General features: G+C 40.6%; 1 protein-coding gene across 2 annotated transcripts in view; it reads right to left on the bottom strand.

Moving 5' to 3' along the window:
- Positions 1-18,535, bottom strand: part of Fam135b (family with sequence similarity 135 member B) — a 313,120-nt gene that overhangs the window by 190,657 nt on the left and 103,928 nt on the right. For both annotated transcript variants that reach the window (XR_012446457.1, XM_020188245.2), the window contains exon 2: positions 7,607-7,702. Coding sequence is in view for 1 of the 2 variants with exons in the window: in XM_020188245.2 (XP_020043834.2) it covers positions 7,607-7,683 (77 nt within the window). In the remaining variant the exon portion in view is untranslated. The remainder of the gene's footprint in view (positions 1-7,606; positions 7,703-18,535) is intronic.

Below are 18,535 nucleotides of genomic sequence, written 5' to 3' on the forward strand. Positions count from 1 at the left end.
CCCAGAGAGAGATGTCAGCACTGTGGAATATCTGCTAAAGAAAACAGCTGTCGGCATGCAAAACCTGACTGAGAGAGCGTAGCTATGCTAGCTGCAATCAGCAAGGCTGTGGGTAGAGATGTCCAAGCCCTTGGGAGCTCACATCTTGCCACAGTGTGCTCTGTATACCATGTATGAAGCTGTAAGAGTTAATGTCTGCCCTTCTGGGTTTTGATCTTGCTTTAGTTCAATCCCTCCCAGCTATTTTTCTTGTTCCTCACTTTTGGAATAGGAATGTTTACCATGGGCTTGTCACACAATTGTACCTTGGAAGTACATAAATTTCTTGTTGATTTTTACTGGGATGCACAGCCAAGCTTGCCTAAGTCTCATAAGTGACTTTGAACTTGGACTTTCAAGCAATTCTAGAACAGTTAAGGTTTTGGAAGGCTGGGGGTGGAGTGGGTGAATTTTACACTATGAGATGCTTATGCACCTTTAGGGGTCAGGGGTGAAATTTTGTGATTTGATCTGAAATGTTCCATAGAGATCCATATGGTAAAGGCTTGGTCCCCAGCTTTGGGCTTTTGAAAGGCAGTAGAAACTTCAAGATGCACGGCCTTAAAGACAGATAGATATAGTGAGACAGAGTAACCCAATTTTTCTTAAGGATATTTGGCCAAACTTAAGAACTGTCAAATACTGTTAAGAGAGTTAATGCTGATCCTTTATTGTAAGCTCCCTGTTAATGTTTACTTTTCCTTTAAATAAGCTGTTTGGGTCCAGGCTGCTTTGACTAATTAATTGACAATTGTCAGACCTTCCCTTGTGAAAGTCCTTTGAGTGGAAAGCAACCAAGCAGACCCTCTTCTTGTGACTGGGCAGACTATCATTATGGCAGCCTGGAAGTTTTGAACACTCCATGGATGACTTGAGGAAATACACTCCAGTTGCAAAAAATACAGCAACTGCAGACACAGTTCCTGCTCCAGATGACCCTGCTCCAGCCACAATTGCTTTAAACAACTTGCCTTGGCTTCAGCTATCACAAGACTAGGTGAACTCTAGATGACACAGTTCACCTTGTAGTCTGGTCTGGGGAGTGGGGAGGATACCTCCCCAAGTTACTCACCAGAAGGCTTGCCATTGGTCTTTATTCAAACTCATAATGGCTTTGGATTGGTAGAACTGGAAGCTGAGATGAGATTGGTGCAAATTACAATCCTACACTTGGCATCCCACACCTATGCCATTATCCCACCCCTGCTACATAACCAGACTGACACAATTTTCAAGCTAGCCAGGAAACATTCTCCGGTGCTGCCTCCTGATGTTGCAATATTAGGACCAATAAATAGTTTCTTCCACATGGTCTTTTTGTCACCTACTTTTGGTCTTCATCACATACACAGCAGGTTGAGCTGATAACACAAAGAATAGAAGGTGGCCGCCACAGCACCAAGAAGGTGGCTGAAGAGATTCAGAGAGTGACTTAGGGAAGAAACTATAAAAGGCAACATGGACTGCACACGTATTGAGAAGACAAGAAATGGCAGAGAAGGTGAGGCTGTGCAGAGCTGAAAATGGGATCAAAAACTGTAAGTACCACAGGCCCCAGTCACAGGAAGAGTTTGGCAGAGTTGCCAAGGGTTAAGGACTGAGAGTCCCACCACTCAAGCTCAGGACTGTGGCCCTAGCTGCTGTAAAGGGCTGAGGTTTCCAACACTCAAGACGTGGGAGCTATAAAAGTAGTTGGCACTGACGGCCGCCGCCACTGGCCGTTACTAAGGAATTGCACGAGCTGCTGAGTGCTGGGCTGCCACAATCAAGGTCCCGAGACTCTAACCTGAGCATCTAGAGCTATCACTCTCTGACTTCTAAACCCCGGGGCCATAAGCCTCTAGTTCTCGGGCGTGGAGCCATAAACCTCTGAGTCTGTCAACCCAGCCCATGAGGAATTGGTGCACAAAGGCCCAGGACTCCTCACCTACTCACGACTTCCATCCAACTAGAGCGAAAGGACCCCAAGTTGACTGGTAAAAGTAGGAAGTCTTCAGATCACTGGTGACACACCATTGAAAGAAATTGTAGGACACAGATCTCTTTTTCTTTTTTTCACTTTCCAGCCATGAGATAAGTGGTTTTTCTCCACTACATGCATCTGCTCTTATGTGATGCCTCACCACAAACCCAAAGCAAAGGGACCAATTGATCATGGGCTGAAACCTCCAAAACTGTAAGCCAAGGTAACCTTTTGTCATTGTAATCTAAGGTCTTTGTTACAGTGATGAAAATCTGACACACCTTCTCAATGACCCTATTGAAGTACACCCAAAAAGCAAATCAGCTTCTGTCAAACCTACAGTGCTTCTCTTTACTGATATCAGGAATTCACTTTCTTTCACAAGCTACCCCAGGGCCTCATCTTGCCCACCAGGCTTGAATTGCAGCCATATTTTCTCCATGGAGCACTTGCTGGGTAAAGTAATTATGTTTCACCTTAAGCATGGCTCCTGGGGGATTCATAGTGGAAAAATCTTTAGCTCTTAAGTATCAGGGATCACGCCTGTCAGGAACTCCCCTAGCAAATGCAGAATACTGGTTGGGATGAAGCCCAGACTGTCCACAGCTCCCTAAAGGCAGGATACAGAAGGCCGATGGTTATTAACTTCAAGGAATTATTGTTGATCAGATCTTATAGATTCTAGAACTTACTCCATCCCCCTGAGTGGTATGACTCATTTCCTCTAAACCCTGCCAACACCTGTCCATAGGACTAGCTGCCTTGAAGCTCAACCTCAGGCATGTTTAGTTATAAGTTTATGCTCTCATCTACATCTGAAGAATGTGCTTAAATGAACACACTCCCGGGAACCACAGAATGTTGGCATTAATTAACAGCTGGAAGCTTGCAAGAGTATTCCTGATGCAGTGGTAAGTTTTCTACAACTCAATGGTTTGCATGCTTATGAGGAAAAATATTTTTGAGCATGAAATCCCAATATTTGGATATATTTATAAGTCATGTGCATGTATAATTATACTACTTACAATACATGTTAGAAATAGAAAAAGTTCTTTTAGAAGAGAATGTAAGAATGTAATAATCTATGAAAATAGATATTTTATATACTTAATAAATACCTTGCCTTTTATATCTAAAATACTTTTAAAGGTAAAATACTTTTACATATATATAATATCACATATTATAGTATATTACTAATATATTCTAGTATACATAATATATCATATATATATTAATACTCACAAGTTCTGGTTCTACTTTATCCTTATTCAACATTGAATTTATTAGTGAGCATGGTTAAACAAATGCCTCCCGAAAACATACAGAAATAGAAAGAAGAGTATCCTAGGCTTGCTCAAAAAGTTCTGATTTCCATATTCATTTTTAAACCCCTTTAAAACTTTGCAAGGTTCTGTTCACGTTTTAGATATGCCATTTTGAACAGTTTTGCTAGTGGTGATTATTTCATAAAAGACTTGTCAATATCTCAAGGATGAATTTACAATTAGGATGAAGTATGTGATGAACAATGCTTCCAAGTCTATATACCAAATAGATTTTAAATAAATCCAAGTCTCTCAGCCTACTTATTATTGGATATGATTAGCTTGTCATTTTTAATCTCAAGGTGCACATCAACAGATTTGAGTAGAATACCATACTGGCATCTCCTGGTGTCTGCCATTCTCCCATTATTAATATCTTCTACAGTTTATGATTCCCTCAGGGATCAATGAAGGAGGGCATAGTTAAAACTAGAAAATGATTTATAGCTGTGCACAACTGGTCAGTCACAAACTGCAATATTTTTGCAACATGAGGCTGACATCAGCCTTTTTGTGCTATGGATTCCCTCTGTGCTCTTGACTCCTAAATTGCTGAATGGGACTCGTGACTGTTTGCTATATGCACACAGGAAGGCTTTCTCTGAGTTAATCTGGATTTGAGCCATTAGTGAAGTTTGATTTCTTTCTTGGCTAAAAAAAATGTGCATTAGTGTCATAATATTTTCCTGCTGCATTCTGATGGTTTTCTTGAAGATAATGCAGCCCACTCAGAAACCAGCTTTAACCAATAGAAAATAATTCAAGATTTTGAGTGAGAAAGGCTTTGCCCCAGCCCTTGCTTGGATATACTAAGGCTATGGATTATTCTACTCCTGATCTTAAGCTGCCTGTCTGGAAAGCAGAGATTATACTGGGTACTTCTACAGTTGTAAAGACCAGGAGATAATGGACAGAAAGGTATCTAAAGCCAGGATGACACAACATTATCAAACTTGCTTTCTTTTCTCATAAACATGGGACATGAAGAATACAGGAGTGTGAGGTACCAAAGAACCACCAGAAGCGGAAGCAGAATCTGGACTCAGGTGTTCTGTCCCCCAGGCCATGGCTCTTATCAATATTCCATGCAACTTTGATCCCATGAGGAGAAGTGAACCAATGACAATAGAGCTTCCAGACAGATGAACAGAGCTTTGCATCATCAAAGCCCAGTCCCTGATCCTGACCAGAACTCCTCATGTACCTTCTTCCTGGAACAGGGAGCTGGTCCCAGAATTGTTTCTTGCCTCTTTCACTGCTTGGTTTAAGTCATCTGACACAGCCATTCAGCCCCATTGAGTTTCACCCTAAGTATGCAAAAAGGAGTCATGGCCACAAAATGCATTGATTTTGAAACTGAGGTCTGACCTTAGCAGTAGATCATAAAAACGTTCATGGGTTATTAGTCTTCCATGAAGAGATAGTATCTATTTTTCTCCCTTGAATCTTTACCGTCCTTATGACTTGCTTTAGCCAGCAGAATGCATTACAATGATTATTTAAATTCTGAGGCTGAGCATCAAGAGGGCAGACAAATGATCTAATTAGATATCTCTCAAATGAAGATATATAGGTAGTCAACAAATATAGAACAAAATGTCCAACATCACTAATCATAAGGAAAATGCAAATAAAAACTGTAATTAGGTATCATTTCAGTACAGTTAGAATGGCCATTATCAAAAAGACAAAAAATATAACAAACTCTGGCAAGGATGCAGACAAAGGTGAACTCTCTTACAACATTAATGGGAACATAAATTAATACAAACATTATGGAAGTCAGTACAGAGATTCCTTAAGAAAAGCAAGGAAAACAAAACTACCATATGGATAGCAATTCCACTACTGAGTCTACATCCAAGGAAAGTATGTCAGGATGTCAAAGAGATCTCTTTGCTCCCATGTTTGTTGTAGCACTGTTTGCTAGTTGTCAATATATGGAATCGACCGAGGTGTCCATCAATGGATGAATGAATGAGTGGGTGAATAAATGAAGAAAATGCTGTGTGTGTGTGTGTATACACGACCATAGAAAACAATGAAATCCTGGCATTTGCTGCAGCAGGGGAGACTAGAGGAAATTGTGTTCAGTGGTATAAATCAAGCACAGAAAGACAATTACTGTATGTGCTCACTCGCATGTAGAAATAGGGAACAGAATCATGGTTACCAGACACTGGGAAGGGTGGAGGAGAGAAGGGAATTGTGAAACAATGACTAATACATACAGGGGTGCAATTGGATTGAAGGAATAAATTTTAATGTTAGAAAATAAGAATTCAGGATAACTATGATTGACAATAGTTAATTATGCATTTCAATATATCTAACAGAAAGGATTTCAAATATTCCCTACATTGAAAAAGATAAATGCTTGAGGTGACAGGTTAATTACCCTGATTTGACCATTATATATTGTACACATATATTGACATCTCACAGTATACTCCAGAAATATGCACTATTTTTTAAAAAGGAAAAAAAAAGAATAATGCCAAGCTGACCTGCTGGAAGACAAGAGAATAAAGGGAGGAAAGCCAACAGCCTCCTGCCCAAGCATCCAGACCTATGAACGAACCCAGCTGGGATTAAACCATGCCTGGTCCAACTGAAGGAATCACCCAACTGAGCACAATCCAAATTGCTTACTCTCAAAATCATAAGATAAATATAAAATTGTTATTTTAAGCCACTAAGTCTTAAAGTATTTTGTTATGCAACACAAACAAAATAATAAATACCTTTTGTTTTGGACATTAGCTGTGTTAACGCCGCTACATAACAAATTCAGGTTCTATGAATGTTGGTTTCCTTCTCAGTAACATAGGAAAAGTAGCTGCAGCCATTGTGAATGGGTAATTCTAGTCTGTGTTTAATTACTTTAAGAACCATTTTACTACTTAATTACTTTCAATGATTCTGGGAGGTAAGTCTATGAAGAGGACTCATTGAGATCATGTAGGTAAAATACCAAATTGAGAATACATACTCAAACTACTGGAAGCAACTATATTTTAATTTTATTTTCTAAGAGGATATTTTGAAAATATGTTCCCATTGTTTTAAAGAGCTAGGCATAAGTTTTAGTGTGTGGTTTGGAAGAGAAGCTCCAACAAGTATTCAGCATGGGGCACCTTTTTACCAAAGCTACACCGGAAAGATTCATTTCCATGAATTCACTTTCCTTTATAACTCTCATAATTAATCCATTCATCAGTTGTAGGGCATCTGGGTGGTTTTCATAGCTTGGCTATTGTGAACAGTGCAACAATAGAGTTTTATTCAGCCATAAGGAAGAATGAAACCACATAGTTTGAAGGTAAATGGGTGCATCATGTTAAGTGAAGTAAGCCAAGATCAGAAAGACAAAGGCATGCACATGTTTTCTCTGATGTGGGTGATAGATACAATACAAATACAAGCAATATTATGCAAAACAGGTCACTCTAAGGGAAGGTCAGTAATGGGAGAGGGGGAGTAAAAGAACGTTAAGAAGATGAATATGGTTGATGTACTTTCTATATAAGAATAAATACAGAATTTTAAAACCTGTTGAAATCACCGTAAGAAAGAGAACTAAGGTAGAAAGGACAAAAATAGAAGGCATGAATCAAGTCAAGTTATAATAGATATCTATGTGGAAATGTCACAAGGAAATTCCCTATAGAGCTAACTTAAACAAACAAAAATGCCCCTTTTAAAAAATAGAGAACAGGTTGATAAAACAGCTGGGGGTTGGTATCAGTGGCGGGGGAGGATATACAGAAAGGGTGAAGGAGGGTGAATGTAGTGGAAATATTATATACTCATGTATGAAAACGGAAAAATGAGGCATGTTGAAACTATTCTAGGAATGGGGTATGGGGGAGGGGAAAAAGGAGAATGGTGGAGGGGATGAATTCAACTATGATATATTGTAAGAATTTTTGTAAATGTCACAATGTACCCCCAGTATAACAAAAATAAAATAAAATAAATTCACAGTTAATAGAAAGAGCAACTGAGGGGGGCAAGAAAGTTCTGGGAAGTCCAAGAGGGAGGAGATAAACTAGCATTTTCTGGAGTTTGTCAGTATGTAATTTATTTTCAGATATACTAAAAGTTTGAATTGTCCTCTTGGCAGGAACAATAAAGAATATTTTTCTATTATTCCCAATTGTCCTGTGTTCTGACCTTATCACCTCTACCCCCTGCAAGAAAAAAATACAGATACAGATACACACAGACCCCTCCCCCCCACACACACACACAAACCGTGAAGCGCACTTACCCTCTCTGAAAGAGATCCACATTATAAAATTTATGTAGCTCTACAGAAAACTCAACCGTTCCTTGTACTTCAGACATGATCTTTTTGGTTCATTACCTGAAAAATAGAGAAATTAATAGCTTGAGATGAAATCAATCAAATATAGCTTTATTTCTACAACAGGAACAAAACAGTGTAGATGGACAAGAATTTCTAGGCAACAGGGCCAGTTGGAGTACCATGTGTCTGCTTGATATCACCACTTAGGGTACCTCTTATAGAAAAAGACAGAGAAATGATGTAACTGGGTCAAGGTCATGCAGTTCACACCTGGAAAAGGTCAAGACTCAGACTTCTGGTGTCCTAACTCACAGCTGGGCTAGCCCACTTTCCTTTCCTCTCTGTTGGTACTATAGAGCCAGCACTATCCTAGCTACAAGCACATCCTTCCTGGCCCAAGAGTCCCTGCTCTTCTGCTTTCTCACTGTGTGACCTTCAACAAGTCACTCAACTTCCCTCTGCCTCAATGCACTTATCTGTCACATGAGGGATGACAGTAACATACAAATTTAAGAACTGATGAAAAGATCAAATAAATATAACACACTAAAGCAGTAAGCACAGTGCCAGACATGTAGTAAATACTTGATAAATGGTAGCTTCCATTAATAATGATAGCAGTCATTGAAAATGATCCTATCATTAATATTGACAATGTAGGTGGCTGGAGTGAAAAGGAGAAAAATATGTTCTAGCAACCATGCGAAGCAGAAAATATGGTTATTGTTGCCAAGAAGATGCTGAGTCCAACTTAATAGGTTGCTAATGTTCCAAGCTAGGAGATCCAAAGGCCAATAAGAGGACACTGGGTGGGAAAAATGAAAAGGAATGTGATTAAGATGTGTCCAGTCTGGGATGGGAAACAAACCAAGAGGGAGATTCAAGGCAGGATTTTCTGAGATGTGAAATCATTTAGAAAACAGGAAATTGAAGGAAGGAAAAGAAACAGAATTTATTAAGCACTTACCAAATTCTTCATGCTACATAAAGTATTTTACTTATGTTTCCTGATTTTTAGCAATAAGAATTTTGTGGCCAGATAAAGTGGCTTAAAGCTGTAATCCACTTGGGAGGCAGAAGTAAGGAGGACTGTGGTTCGAGGCCAGCCACGGGAAAACGTTTATGAGACTCCCCATCTCAACAAATTGCTGATGCACACATCATCCCACCTATGTGAGGAAGCACAAATAGGAGGATTGTGGTCCAGGATGGCCAGACATAAAGTGAAACTTTATCTAAAAAAATAACCAATGCACAAAAAAGGCTGGCAGAGTGGCTCAAGTGGTAGAATGCCAGCCCAGCAAATGCAAGGCCCTGAGTTTAACCCTCAGTACCACTGAAAAAAGAAAATTGTGATAAAGATTCTTGTACAATTTTGCAGATAAGGAAAAAGGCTCAAAGAGGTCCTGATTTGTAATCTCCTGCTTCCCCAGGCCTTAGTTTACCACCATGTGTAATGGGAACAATGCAAATTACCCAGTAGGGCTCCCAATAGGATAGATAGTGATTACCTGCAATGCACCTGAAACCCTGTTCTCTGTAGCTGATATAACCTCCCAGATGGGAAAATGAGAGCAAAGGAGGAGGAGAGAAAGTAAGAGAACATTTGGGCTTTCCCAACTGGCAAATGGTGTTTAACACCTCAGTCTTCTATCAAAGCTCCTATTCTTTCTTGTCTCTGAGATGATCCAAGCATCAGACTGTCACTGTGGTGCAGGGTCCAACTTCACTGCGTTTACCGGGGCCATGCTAGGCCAGTTCCCAAGAATAGCAGCATAAAGGATTATCTAAATCTTAACTCTACTTCTCAGCTTTGGCAAAGGTTCCACCCGCAGAAACATTTTTGTAGATGCAGAAGGTTGCATATCAAATTAAAATGTGGCAGATCCTAGGAACCAAACTATAAATTCTGCAAGTAGAAGTTTCAATCTGACAACCTTGGAAGTCCTGGCTTACAAAATGTGCTGGAAACCTGTGGGAGAGCCATATAGCATTGACTAACGCACCTGAGCCAGCCAAGGTTGGAACCTCTACCCAATTCAAACCCAGGGCACTTTGAGGAAAGGCTACATGAAGAGACCAACAAACAGAAGCCATTTCACTTCACTATTGCATTAAAAGCAATATCTACATCTTTCCTATTTTCTCATCAACCCAGAGTCTCAATCATCAAAAATTTGCAGACCTGGCAAGGCCATCTGACTCCTTGATTATTGTTGTCAGCTTTCAATTACCTGCTCTCTCTACAGATCTATGATCCCAGGGGAAAGAATATGTACCAAGAGAGATAAAAAGCAAGCACAACACACGCCAGCATTGCTAGCCTACAGCATGCCAAACAATGACATGGGGTTTCTACACATTATTTCACACTATCCTCGAAAACCCTCTGAGGAAGGTAGCATTGGCCCTGACTCACAGAGGACACTGATATCAGTCAGAGGAAGAGACAGCCTGGGAGCCCAAAGACCTTGGTTTTCCAACTCTAGCACTCATAGGTCAAATGGTGTTCTGAGAGTAAATATTTAGAACAACAAATATTTAATATGTGGAGAATAGCACATAGAGCATTAATTTCCCCTTGGAAAAAGTAGCTTATCACCCTATTGTTCAGGTCTATGAATAGGATAGATCCTGGAACGTGTAAACAAACACAATTTCTTGGGAGGTGGGAGAAGCTGCCTTTTTCTTTTTAATAGCAAGTGATTCATTATAACCCAACATCCAGTCACACAATGAGGAAGGTGAGCTCATATTTAAAATATCAGTTTTACTAGCTAGCATTTGTTGCCCTTAACGCAGAGAAACTAAAGCAGATACCTTAAAGCAACTGAGGCCAATAGGAAAAGGGGACCAGGAACTAGAGAAAAGGTTAGATCAAAAAGAATTAACCTAGAAGGTAACACCCACACACAGGAAATCAATGTGAGTCAATGCCCTGTATAGCTATCCTTATCTCAACCAGCAAAACCCCTTGTTCCTTCCTATTATTGCTTATACTCTCTCTACAACAAAATTAGAGATAAGGGCAAAATAGTTTCTGCTGGGTATTGAGGGGGGGGAGCGGGAGGGGGTGGAGTGGGTGGTAAGGGAGGGGGTGGGGGCAGGGGGGAGAAATGAACCAAGCCTTGTATGCACATATGAATAATAAAAGAAAAATGAAAAAATAAATAAATAAATAAATAAATAAATAAAAAATAAATAAATAAATAAATAAAATATCAGTTTTAAAACTCCATGTTGGCTTATTTTTCTGGGAACAATACATGGTGCAATTTGTGCTCAGTTACCCAAAAACATTTACTTTTGTCTCAACCCTCTCCCCTGCTCCTTCTTTCTGAGGCTTATGCAAGGATATTAGAGTGGTGGCTTTCACCTGTGCTCCTCAGTCCAACAGCATTAGCTGTTATGAAAGCAAAATCTTTGAGTTCTATGCCAGACCTACTAAGCCAGGACTCACTCCAGGAATGAGGCTCAGGTGTCAGCATCTTCACAAGTCCTCTGGGGAATTCTGATGTAAGCACTCATTTGAGAACACTGGCTTAGAGACTGGAGTTTTGGAGTTGACCAGACCTAAAGAAACCAGGTTCCTTGTGAGTTACATGACCCTGACCATTGCTTTATCTCTCATTCCTCAACTTCCTCATTGGTGAGGGGCTTAGCAACAACATCTACCCCCTAAGATTGTCTTCACTGTTGGAGGAGATCAAGTATATGAAGTGTTTAATATAGCGTCTGGCCCACTACAGAACACACGCATGGCATATACATACCACAGACACATAACACATACACTTCACACTCATACACACATCACACTCATACACACAAAACATACCATCCACAGATATGCATACTATATACAGATACATAGACACACCAAAACACACAACACACAACATTCACCCGACTCTCAAGATGCCTGTGACATTCACCAGGTATACACTCAACCTGTATGTACACAACACATATGCACACACACTCACACCTAACATGCACATATAGAATACACAAAACTAGCACCTAACCTACAGTATGTGCATAGACACCATGTGTACATACAATTCACACAAACCACAGACATAGTTTGCACTACCTACTGTAACCAGTGCCACCCATAATTCTAGTGGTCACAATCCTACTACATTTGGTGTGACTCTGAGATGCTTATCTTCACCTTGCATTCCGTGAAAGCTGTGTGCCCAGGCACCGTGCATATGGAGCTCAAAAGCATACCATGCCCTTGAGATGCTTAAAGATTGAGCAAGGGAGATCAGGGGCCATCAGAATACAACTCTGAGGGCTCAAGAAGGTGAGGGTGTGGGCACTAGTGGCTTGGCAAGGCTCCCTGGGAGGCTGACCTCTGACTGAAGAAGCCTTTGCCATGCCTCGGTTCAGGGTCATCAATACCAATCTTTCAGCGAGAAGAGTCCCCTCCATAGATCTTCACAATCTCAGCTTAGCTGGATCAAGCATGCCTGCCCTTGGTACATCCTTCCACACTGTATATAAGTCCCTGGAACCTCTAGTTGACAACTTGGTCCTTGATCAGGCAGAATCACTAGCAGCATGTACCTCTGTGCAGGTGACTTGCCCATGATATGCCACATTTTAAACTAGCATACTTAAAAAGGCAGATGAGGACACTTAAAAAGCACACTAAAAAAGCGTCCAGAGATGCAGCACCAGACTTTGGAGGTTTCCTTGTGGACAGCAGAGAGCATGATCTGTCTCTAGAAAATATACATGGAAGTTTTGGGGCCAGATGTCTGGGTCCCCAATGACTCCAGGTAATCCTGGACTCATCACTCACCTCCCTAAGCTTTATTTCCTCATCTATAAAGTGGGACTAATAATTCATTCTTCATAGGGTTTTTGTGATAAAGATGTTTATATATGCAAGGTTCTGGGAACAGCCCTGGTATATAATGAATCCCCAATTAAGTGAAGACTATTTTTAGTTGTGTTTCAAAAGACATAGTAAGAAGACAGAGCAAAAGAAGATGCTGTGAAATTAGACCTCTGTTTGGTTTTCACTAAAGAAAATCTTGAATGATGACTTAAAATGTCTTTTTTCTTTTTGAGGATCTGCTAGAGTCCTGCCATGTACTGGAAGCTTGATAGCCATCCCAGCTGCCCAAATGGATGGATCTGACTTCACCATCACAGGAGGTGTGGAGACAAAAAATGGGGGACCCACTTTCTGGTATGCTGGGCCCCTGCCTTGCATTCAAATAACAATTAAATTCCTTTTTGTCTATAACTTTCTAAGATCCCCTCATACTCAGGCCAGCCAATGTATACCTTTAATCAACAAGGATGAATTATAAGAGCCAGGGGAGGTAACAGAGAAAGAGTAGAGAATAGGTGAACTTCCCTTCAGATCTGATTGTGCCACTTACTAAAGTCACCTAACTCCTAAAATCATGTAAAATGTTGGCTGATGAAAACGGGATTGTACAGTGCTAAAAACACTTATTGTCAATAGGGTCTTACTGGGGTAAAGAAGAACATAAATATACTACTTATTTTTCCTCAAGGAAGAAGACATCTAATCTTCAGTCCTAGAAATCAGGGGTTGTCATCTATGAACACCTTAGTTCTCCATCTTAACACTGTGTCTGGTGACCAGCAGAGGCTCAAAAGCATGTGTACCATTAAGGAATAAAAGATAACATCAGAAAACAGACAGAGTATGAATATGGAAGGAGGGTAGAATTCAAGAAGGAAAAACACAGCAACTCAAAATATAGCCAGGTACTGTTGGCTCATGCCTGTAATCCTAGCTACTTAGGAGACAGAGATCAGGAGCATTATAATTCAAAGCCAGCCTGGGCAAATAGTTAGTGAGACCTGTGAAAAAAACCCTTTACAAAAGAGGGCTGGTGGAGTAGCTTAAGGGGCCCTGATTTCAAACCCCAGTACCTCAAAAATAAATAAATAACCAGAAGCAGTAACCCACAACACCATGGGTTACTGTAGGAAGAAGAAAGTTCTTTGTCATTGAAAGTAACTAAAGGGAGGCCACCCAGGAGAGCCCTTTCTAGACTGGTCCAGGATGGAGGACTGGCACAGGCTCTGAGAATGCATTGTGACTGATGCAGTGTGAAAGTCTATGCAGAACATGGTTAGCAGGAAGGCCGGGTGAGAACTGGTCTTTCCATCCAGTGTGTAAGAGATCACACTTGGAAGCTCAGTTTTTATGAACATTTGGTTCAAAGACCTCTCACAAAAATGAATTAAATAATTAATTAATTAATTTAAAATCAATCTAGATTCCAGGGTCATTCAGATCCCCTCTACTCCAGATGAGAGTTAGGAACACTCACACTAAAGTTTTTCACTTGTTGAACTGCTTCCCATTCCAGCTGGGGCAGGGACATTGTCCATGTAGCTCACAGCAGAGCCAGCCACCAGAGGAAAGCATCCTCACGCATATGTGACCCAAGGAGGGCTAGAAAGCATTTTGGGGAGAAATATAGAGTGCTTCTCTTTCAGGAAGCAAATTCCTTTCTTTTAGAGTTATTCAGAATGTCTGGATTTGTGAACTACTATGTAAAAGTTAGCCAGTCTCAAACAAGACTTTCATGATTGAGCAGGTGTGCATATGTGTGTCTGTCTGTCTGTCTGTCTCAGGCTTTGGGATCAACAAGCCAGGATTCAGATATTTATTTTATAATTTAATTCAATTTACAAAATTTCCCAAGCTCCAGCCTCCTTTTCTGTAAAACTAATAATAATTCTTCCCAATGGGTAATAAAAGGTTAATACCACCTGCCAGCCCATAACAGAAAGTTTCAGCTGCCAAGAGTACCTGTTAATGCATTTGCTGATGGTATGAACGCTTCATTTGAACCTTCCTTTTACTTTCATCATCATATTTCATGGGTCTTATCTTTCTGTGTGTGTATGCTTTGCCCCAGTTTTATGTCATTATTATCCAGAATGGTGCACTCAAAGGCATTCAAAACTGGGCAACACAGTTGTGTTGAGGAGATTGCTTGGTCTCTACTCCAAAACTGTGATCCGTCTCTTCCTCCCTCACTAATGGGCCCAGGAGAACACCCTTCCCTGCACTGGAGGAATCTGAAGGAACCCCAGAGCTGCAGAAGATTGCTACCACCTACCCAGTTGTCTGGCCATCAATGGGGCTCCAGCCTTCAGTTCCCATTGTCATCCTGTTCTCCCCATCTTTAGTTTCTCAAACTCAAACCTTCTATCTCCAAAGCCACCAATGAAGGAGGGCTTGCCTGGATTACCCCACCTCCTGGTGCTGATATCTGCATGAGTTTTCCCGCCTCTGGTGCACTCTCCACCCTCTTGAAGTGAGCTTCCTAGAACACCAAGAAGCTCAGGTCCTGCAATTTCCAAAATCCTGCAGTGGTTCCTCTTTGCCCTTAATGTGATTTGTGAAGCATTTTATACTCCATGGATTCTTATTCTCCAGACACAATGCTTCCCCCTTCCCAGGCTGCATCTCAGCTTCACTCTCCCTTCTTCAGTTCTACGGCATGTGATATTCCAAGGATCCCACCCCTGTGTGGGTCCACAGAGACCATCAGTGCATTAAGGTGGTGCTAGCAATTAAAGATGATCACATATACAAACAATTTCGGCCATTGCCTGGAAGATTGGCAATCAGTCCTCAGCTGTGGCATTTACTGCCTGTATTCCTCCCTTCACTTTAATGACAAGAACTCAAAAGTTCCTTCATGCTGTCCAAACCAAAAGAACTAGATGTCCCTCTGAGCTTTTGAGGTTCTGGAGTCTGTGGGAACCTAAGCTCCATGTCAATTAAACTTTGAGTGATTGCTGTTACTTTTCATTACAATATGCCTATAACATATAGTTATTTACATTTTTTTCAAGACATTTCAGAGCATTCTCAGTCACCTCTGAGGAAATTTGATAAAAATATTAACACTATTTCAGAAAAATATGATTCCAGTACCTTATTAGATATTACTTGGGGAAAAATTCTTTTACAAACATTTTCTTTAAAATATGGTTTTTCTTAAAGCTTTAATATCCATATATGCGACCCTTGGTATTTTAAAAGAGCACAAAAATGTAGGTTGATCTTTATACTTTATCATATCAGCATTTACTTTATGAAAAGGTCACATGACATCAATGTGTTCAAAGGACAGTAAGTCACAAAATTACAACATAGTGGGAGAGTAGCACCCAGGAAGGTCCTCTCACGCTAGAGAGGGGAATAATGAGTATAGAGGGAGGATTCCCAAGTGAAACCCAGCAAGTTCAATGGAGAGCCACACTGGACCTCATAGCATCCTGTCAGAATACACTTCCTTTGGCCCGGGGTCTGAGACAAGCAGCAGAGGTGTTTCGCCACACACCTGACCCTGAAGTCAGCACTTCCCCACCTCCCCAGAAGATTTACTGCAGGTGGCTACTCTAATGAAGTAAATTGTCGCACTTGGGTATCTGGCATTATCACTTCCTGAGAATCTGTTCAGTGTTCTGGCAAATGGTCTCCTTAGTAATGAAAACATGCAATTGATTAAGGATGGAGAATCCAACAATAGGTCCTCTTTCTACCTGTGACAGCATCTATCTCATCCAAATCCCAGTGAGTCTAGACCCTAGGTCTCACCTTTGTGTGAGCCTATGAACAAGTCACGTAGGGTCTCTGAGCCACAGTGTTCATATCTGGAGTATGCTGTAATATGACCCTCTCAGAGTGTTTGCTTTAGATCAACCACAAGTGGATGTACTTGCCAATAATGGGAAGATGTTCTTTTCTCCAACATGCTAGAATCAAGCTCCTAGAACTGTCCAGATAACCAGACACAGTATGACTGAGCCAATATTCTTGGGCCATTAGAAGACTCAGACCAGAGAAGAGAAAGTCAAGTCACAGCATCAATCCAGCGAAAAGTATCATGACATAAACATGCACAGAATAGGCAGAAGAGCCTAGTGGTGATGACTACAACCCACAGGTAGGCCTGCCTTGATCTGGCCAGCCCAAGCAGCAGAGGTCAACACCTCAATAGTACAATTTACCTGGGAATAAATCCAAAGGAATGTACATCAGCATACAATAGAAATAACTGCACACCCATATTTATAGCAGCACTATTCACAATATGCAAGCAATGGAATTAGTCTAGGTTCCCATCTGTCAATGAATGGATAAGGAAAATGTGGTGCATAGACATAATGGAATATTATTCAGTCATAAAGAACAGTGAAGTTATGGGTTTTTTGCAGGGAAATGGAGAAAATCATGTAAAGCAAAATAAGCCAGATTCACAAAAGAATGTATTGTATGTTTTACTCATAGGCAATGTGGGATCTAGATCTAAAATAAATATACAATATAAATGCAAAGGGAGATTGTTTGGAGGGCAGCAGGAGGGAGGAGTAAGAAAAATAATTCAATTACATCATATACATGTGTAAAAATAGCCTAAAGAAACCCATGAAAATTATTTTTAAAGGGGGGGAAGGGTGATAAGTGATAGAAGGGTGAATGTGATCAAAGTACATTATGTATGCATACGTATGTATATATATATGTATTTGTGTGTATTAAAATATCACAGTAAAAATCCTTGTAAAGATTTTAAATAAAACTCTGTGACTGATTTTCCCCAACTGCAAATTGCTTTGTAGCTTGGCATATAATAACTGCTTAATAAGTGCAAGCTGTTGTGATAAGGAGGAAAACCTTAAAAAAATATTGTGAAGATGGCAGAGAGAAATGATGATCCCTGTCACTGATACATTACCTACATTCACTGAACCAGGAGCTTTCTCATGGACCCTGTCTGACAGAGGCAGATGGAAGCCAGGACTCACCAATCTGATGCTCACCCACTAGGGAAGTGCAGTCCCAGGCATTCAGCACCTTGATGTTTAAATCTGTGTTGTTTTTGTTTTTGTTTGCTTCTTCTTCTTTTTTTTTTTTTGCTTTGGTGTAGAAATCAAAGTGTGATATGATATGTATGTTTACTTTTTTCACAACTGAAGACAATGCAAATATAAGATTCCCACAGGATGACAAGTTGGTGTTATCCGTGGAGGTTCTCAGTCCCCCTTATCTTAGGCAGCATTGTAAAATTACAACCTCCAAAAAGGAAAACTGACTCAGGTCAAAGTCTTAAAGTACCAAAGATAAGGAAGCACCAGCCAGTGCCCTCACCACCTGCAGCACTGAGCATGAAGCCTTCTCCCGTCACTGCTGGATGCCCCAGTGCCATGCACTTAGAAGTCAAGCCTGGGTCCACAGTGAGTGACAGTTCATTTCTCCTCTCACCTCCTAAAACATGTGCACACAGATACCTAAGTGTGTGCATACCCATATAAAAAAAGCACCCTGTGAGTTTGCCTTTTGGAGAGACAGCGAAGAATTACAGAAAGGGCAGTGTATTGGAGTCTGCTAAATCAGGTTCACATCCTGACCACTTCTGGGGTGACCTTAATCAACCATTAGCCCTCCCAGTTTCTACATCCAAAATCCAACAATAGTGACATAAATGTGGCAATGATTTACCTTTCTGAAAATTAACCCAAATGTATATTTTTCGACAACAAGATGACTGCCTAATAAATAGTGGATAATGATATTAAAATAACTAATAACAGCAATAAGGTATAGTTTTGTAATAAAAACTAAGCATGGAAAAGTAAGTTTTAAAACCCAAAGAAGTCTGACCCAGGGGGTGTCATGAACCAGCAGAGACTGAGTGGAACTGAGGTGCTAGGGAAAGACTTAAGCAATGTGAAAGGCACAGGGACCAGATTACACCAGGCTGAGGGAGGCACACTGGGTGTCCAGTCCACAGTCAAGAGGGCTGGGTTCAGACTTGGACTCCTGGCTCTCTGGCTCCTGGAGAAGTCAAAAAGCTTCATCTCCCCTCC

This window comes from Castor canadensis, chromosome 3 (genome assembly GCF_047511655.1).
Source record: "Castor canadensis chromosome 3, mCasCan1.hap1v2, whole genome shotgun sequence".
Lineage (NCBI taxonomy): Eukaryota > Metazoa > Chordata > Mammalia > Rodentia > Castoridae > Castor > Castor canadensis.